Source organism: Heliangelus exortis, unplaced genomic scaffold (assembly GCF_036169615.1).
Source record: "Heliangelus exortis unplaced genomic scaffold, bHelExo1.hap1 Scaffold_103, whole genome shotgun sequence".
Classification (NCBI taxonomy): Eukaryota; Metazoa; Chordata; class Aves; order Apodiformes; family Trochilidae; genus Heliangelus; species Heliangelus exortis.
Genome location: NW_027285923.1, coordinates 38,615 through 44,798, shown reverse-complemented (window position 1 = coordinate 44,798; position 6,184 = coordinate 38,615). Strand labels below are relative to the sequence as shown.

General features: G+C 58.7%; 1 protein-coding gene across 1 annotated transcript; it reads left to right on the top strand.

The window, feature by feature from the left end:
* Positions 1-621: 621 nt before the first annotated feature.
* On the top strand, positions 622-5,324 carry LOC139790628 (prostasin-like; the record flags this gene model as incomplete). Its single annotated transcript, XM_071732502.1, has 3 exons — positions 622-871; positions 1,521-1,687; positions 4,896-5,324. Coding segments are annotated over 3 exons (648 nt in total), but the record flags the coding sequence as incomplete, so codon positions are not given.
* Between the last annotated feature and the right edge of the window lie 860 nt (positions 5,325-6,184).

Below are 6,184 nucleotides of genomic sequence, written 5' to 3'. Positions count from 1 at the left end.
TATTCCCACAAACCCTTCAAAATTCTCACAAAATTCCTCAGAAATCTCCACAAATTCCTCAAAATTCCCACAAATTCCTGAAAATTCCCTCAGATTTTCCAAAATTCCCACAAACCCTTCAAAATTCTCACAAAATTCCTCAGAAATCTCCACAAATTCCTCAAAATTCCCACAAATTCCTGAAAATTCCTCAGATTTTCCAAAATTCCCACAAACCCTTCAAAATTCTCACAAAATTCCTCAGAAATCTCCACAAACTCCTCAAAATTCCCACAAATTCCTCAAAATTCCCACAAATTTTCCAAAATTCCCACAAATTTTCCAAAATTCCACAAAATTCTTCCGAAATCTCCCCAAATTCCTCAAAATTCCCCCAAAATCTCCACAAAGTTCTCAAAAATCCTCACAAATTCCTCAGAATTTCCTGTGAATTTTTTCGAAAAATTCCAAAAAACTCCAAAAATTCCCCCAAATTTCCAAAAATTTCGGGAATTTTTCGATTAATTTCGGGAAAACTCCCATCAATGGGGGGTGGGGGAGGGGTGTGGGTTATTTCACGGCCTAATAACGCACCCTCCTTAATGACCCCCAGGGACCACCCCCTCCCCGAGTACCGCGTGACCCTTGGCGCCCTCCACCTCCTTTCCCCCCCCCCCCGACGCCCAGGTCCGCGCCGTCGCCTCCGTCTTGCGTCACCCGGCTTATGACGTCAGCGATGACGTCACCGGCGGCGACCTGGCCCTCGCCCGCCTCCACCCCCCCGCCACCCCCACGCGCCTCGTCCGCCCCATTTGTCTTCCCCCCCCCCACTTCCACTTGAGCCCCGGAACCAATTGCACCGTCACGGGATGGGGGGACGTCCGGACCTCGAGTGGGTGACACCGGGGGGGGGGGAGGGGTTGGGGACCATTATGGGGGGGTTTGGGGACATTTGGGGGGTTTTGGGGACATTTTGGGGACATCTGGGCCTAGGGCTGGTGGCACCCGGGGGGTTCGGCGCCATTTTGGGGCCATTTTGTGTGGGTTTGGGGCCATTTTGGGGGGGATTTGGGGACATTTAGAGGGGATTTGGGGACATTTGGAGGGGTTTGGGGACGTTTGGGGACATTTGGTGGGGTTTGGGGACATTTTTTGGGGGTTTTGGGGACGTTTGGGGACACTTGGGCCTAGGGCTGGTGGCACCTGGGGGGTTCAGCGCCATTTTGGGGCCATTTTGGGGGGGGGTTGGGGACATTTGGGAGACATTTGGGGCCATTTTGGGGGGGGTTGGGGACATTTGGGGACATCTGGGGGGCTTTGGGGACGTTTGGTGGGGGTTGGGGACATTTTTTGGGGGTTTTGGGGACATTTTTGGGACATTTGGGCCTAGGGCTGGTGGCACCCGGGGGGGTTCGGCACCATTTTGTGTGGGTTGAGGGGATTTGGGGCCATTTTGAGCGGCTTTGGGGACACCGGGGGGGTCGGGGCTCGGTGTCCCCCGGGATGGGGGGGGTGGCACTTTGTCCCTTTTTGTCCCCAAGGTCCCCTGCCCCCCCCCAAGAGCCTCCAGCAGGTGGAGGTCCCCGTCCTGGCCCAACGTCACTGTCGCTGCCTCTACCAGGGGACGGGGGACACCGAGGCCTCGGGGACACCCGCGGGTGACACCCTGTGCGCCGGGGACCCCCGGGGACACCGCGACGCCTGCCAGGTGGGGGCTGCCACCCCCCGTGTCCCCAAGTGTCCCCAAGTGTCCCCAAAGGGTCCCCAAGTGGCCCCAGAGTGACCCCAATGTCCCCCCCAAGGTCCCCAAAGTGACCCCAAGGATGTCCCCAGTGTCCCCAACCTGTGTCCCCCATGTCCCCAGTGTCCCCAAGGACCCCAAAGTGTCCCCAGTGTCCCCAGGGATGTCCCCAAGATCCCCAAAGTGACCCCAAGGATGTCCCTGATGTCCCCAAGGACCCCAAAGTGTCCCCAAGTGTCCCCAAGGTGACCCCAATGTCCCCCCCAAGGTCCCCAAAGTGACCCCAAGGAAGTTCCCAATGGCCCCAAAGTGACCCCAAAGTGACCCCAACGATGTCCCCAAGTGTCCCCAACACCCCCAATGTCCCCAACCTCTGTGTCCCCCATGTCCCCAGTGTCCCCAAGTGTCCCCAAGGAAGTCCCCAGTGTCCCCAAGTGTCCCAAAGTGTCTCCAAAGTGTCCCCAATGTCCCCAAGGATGGCCCCAATGGCCCCAAAGTGTCCCCAAGGATGTCTCCAGTGTCCCCAAGGTCCCCAAAGTGACCCCAAGGTCCCCAAGTGTCCCCAAAGTGACCCCAAGGAAGTCCCCAATGTCCCCAGAGTGTCCCCAAAGTGTCCCCAAAGTGACCCCAATGTCCCCAAAGTGACCCCGAGGATGTCCCCGATGGCCCCAAGGAGCCCAAAGTGACCCCAAAGTGACCCCAAGGATGTCCCCAACACCCCCAGTGTCCCCAAGGATGTCCCCAAAGAGTCTCCAAAGTGTCCCCAACACCCCCAGTGTCCCCAAATGTCCCCAAAGTGACCCCAAGGAAGTCCCTGATGTCCCCAAGTGTCCCCAGAGTGACCCCAAGGATGTCCCTGATGTCCCCATTTTCCCCAAAGTGTCCCCAAGGATGTCCCCAAGTGCCCCCAACACCCCCAATGTCCCCAACCTCTGTGTCCCCCATGTCCCCAGTGTCCCAAGGACCCCAAAGTGTCCCAGGGATGTCCCAAGATCCCCAAAGTGACCCCAAGGATGTCCCCAACACCCCCAATGTCCCCAAGGATGTCCCCAAAGTCCCCCCAAGGACGTCCCCAACACCCCCAGTGTCCCCAAAGATGTCCCCAGTCTCCAAAGTGTCCCCAAGTGTCCCCAACCCCCCCGAGTGTCCCCAAGGTCCCCAAAGTGTCCCCAAAGTGTCTCCAAAGTGTCCCCAAGGATGTCCCCAAGGTCCCCAACACCCCAATGTCCCCAGGGATGTCCCCAAGGGTGTCTCCAGTGTCCCCAATGTCCCCCCCAGGTGTCCCCAAGTGTCCCCAAAGTGACCCCAAGGAAGTCCCTGATGGCCCCAAGTGTCCTCAAAGTGACCCCAAGGATGGCCCCGATGACCCCAAGTGTCCCCAAAGTGTCCCCAAGTGTCCCCAACACCCCCAATGTCCCCAACCTCTGTGTCCCCCATGTCCCCAGTGTCCCCAAGTGTCCCCAAAGTGACCCCAAGGATGTCCCCAACACCCCCAGTGTCCCCAAGGTGTCCCCAGTGTCCCCAAATGTCCCTTTTTTCCCCTTTTTTTTTCGTTTCTTCCTCATTTTTTCTCCTCTAATTTTTTTCCTTTTTTTTTTTTTTTTTTTTTTTTTTTTTCCTTTTTTTTAGGGTGACTCGGGGGGACAGGTGGCTCCTGGCAGGGATTGTCACCTGAGGGAGGGTGGGACACAACGTGTCCCCCATGTCCCCAACCCCCCCCAGTGTCCCCAAGGTCCCCAAAGTCTCCCCAAAGTCCCCCCCAGGTGTCCCCAAAGTGACCCCAAGGGAGTCCCCGATGGCCCCAAGGACCCCAAAGTGACCCCAAGTGTCCCCAAAGTGACCCCAAGGATGTCCCCAGAGTGTCCCCAGTGTCTCCAAAGTGTCCCCAGTGTCCCCAAGGATGTCCCAAGGTCCCCAAAGTGACCCCAAGGATGTCCCTGATGGCCCCAAGGAGCCCAAAGTGTCCCCAAAGTGACCCCAAGGATGTCCCCAACACCCCCAGTGTCCCCAAGGATGTCCCCAAAGAGTCTCCAAAGTGTCCCCAACACCCCCAGTGTCCCCAAGTGTCCCCAAAGTGACCCCAAGGAAGTCCCCGATGGCCCCAGAGTGTCCCCAAAGTGTCCCCAAAATGACCCCAAGGGTGTCCCCAACACCCCCAATGTCCCCAAGGATGTCCCCAAAGGGTCCCCAAAGTGTCCCCAAGTGTCCCCAACACCCCCAGTGTCCCCAAGGGTGTCCCCCATGTCCCCAAACCTCCCTTTTTCCCCTTTTTTTTCGTTTCTTCCTCGTTTCTTCGTTTTTTTCCTATTTTTTTTGTTTTTTCTCTAACTTTTTCCTTATTTTTTTTTTTTTTTCTTTTTTTTTAGGGTGACTCGGGGGGTCCCCTCTCCTGTCCCTTTGGGGACAGGTGGCTCCTGGCAGGAATTGTCACCTGAGGGAGGGTGGGACACAACGTGTCCCCCCATGTCCCCAACCCCCCCCCAGTGTCCCCAAGGTCCCTCCAATGTCCCCCCCAGGTGTCCCCAAAGTGACCCCAAGGGAGTCCCCGATGGCCCCAAGGACCCCGAAGTGTCCCCAAGGATGTCCCCAAGGTCCCCAAAGTGACCCCAAGGAAGTCCCCGATGGCCCCAAGGACCATAAAGTGACCCCAAGGATGTCCCCAAGGTCCCAAAGTGACCCCGAGGATGTCCCCGATGTCCCCAAGGAGCCCAAAGTGTCCCCAAGTGTCCCCAAGGATGGCCCTGATGACCCAAGTGTCCCCAAAATGTCCCCAAGGATGTCCCCAAGTGTCCCCAACACCCCCAATGTCCCCAACCTCTGTGTCCCCCATGTCCCCAAGTGTCCCCAAAAGTGACCCCAAGGATGTCCCCAAAGTGTCCCCAACATCCCCAATATTCCCAAATGTCCCCAAGGATGTCCCCAAGGTCCCCAAAGTGACCCCAAGGATGTCCCCAACACCCCCAATGTCCCCAAGGATGTCCCCAAAGTGACCCCAAGGATGTCCCCAACACCCCCAATGTCCCCAAGGGTGTCCCCAAGTGTCCCCAAACATCCCTTTTTTCCCCTTTTTTTTCGTTTCTTTCTCATTTTTTCGTTTTTTCTCCTCTAACTTTTTTCCTTTTTTTTTTTTCTTTTTCCTTCTTTTTCCTTATTTTTTTTTTATTTCTTTTTTTAGGGTGACTCGGGGGGTCCCCTCTCCTGTCCCTTTGGGGACAGGTGGCTCCTGGCAGGAATTGTCACCTGGGGGGACTCCTGTGGCCTCCCGGGCCGCCCCGGCGTTTACACCCGAGCGGCCGCCCACGTCCCCTGGATCACCCAGAACGTCCCTGAGGCCACCACTTTGTCCCCAAACGAGGACCCCCACCCCCCTGCCACCCCCCCCCGAGGACTTGGGGGGACCCTGTGAGGATGGGGACTTCCCCCCGGGGTGGCCTCGCCCACTGCCACCTCCCCAAACTGGTGCCACTGGTGGGACTGGTGGCCTCCCGGGGCCTTCTGGTGGCCTCCTGGGGCCCTTTGGTGGCCTCCCCCTCCTCTTGGTGGCCTTGGGGACACTTTTGGGGTGACCCCTGGCACCCAGGGGATCCCCCAGGTGACTCCCAAGGGGGTTGGTGGCACCCAAGGGACACCAGGGACCCCCAAACTGGTGCCACTGGTGGGACTGGTGGCCTCCCGGGGCCTTCTGGTGGCCTCCTGGGGCTCTTTGGTGGCCTCCTGGGGCCTTTTGGTGGCCTCCCCGTCCTCTTGGTGGCCTTGGGGACACTTTTGGGGTGACCCTGGCACCCAAGGGACCCCCAAGGTGGCACCAAAGGGACCCTCAGGGGGGTTGGTGACACCCAAGGGACCCAAAGTGGCACCCAAAGGACCCAAGGGACCCCCAAGGTGGCACCCAAAGGACCCCAGGGTGGCACCCAAGGGACCCTCAGGGGTTGGTGGCACCCAAGGGACCCAAAGTGGCACCCAAGGGACCCCAAGGTGGCATCCAAAGGACCTAAAGTGGCACCCAAATGACCCAAGGGACCTGCAAGGTGACACCCAAGGGACCCCAAGGTGGCACCCAAGGGACCCCCAGGGGGTTGGTGGCACCCAAGGGACCCGAAGTGGCACCCAAAGGACCCAAAGTGGCACCCAAAGGACCCAAGGGACCCCCAAGTGGCACCCAAAGGACCCCAGGGTGGCACCCAAGGGACCCCCGGGGGGGTTGGTGGCACCCAAAGGACCCAAAGTGGCACCCAAGGGACCCCCAAGGTGGCACCCAAAGGACCTAAAGTGGCACCCAAATGACCCAAGGGACCCCCCAAGTGGCACCCAAAGGACCCCAGGGTGGCACCCAAGGGACCCCCGGGGGGGTTGGTGGCACCCAAAGGACCCAAAGTGGCACCCAAAGGACCCAAGGTGGCACCCAAAGGACCCAAAGTGGCACCCAAGGGACCCCTGAGGTGGCACCCAAGGGACCCCCCAATA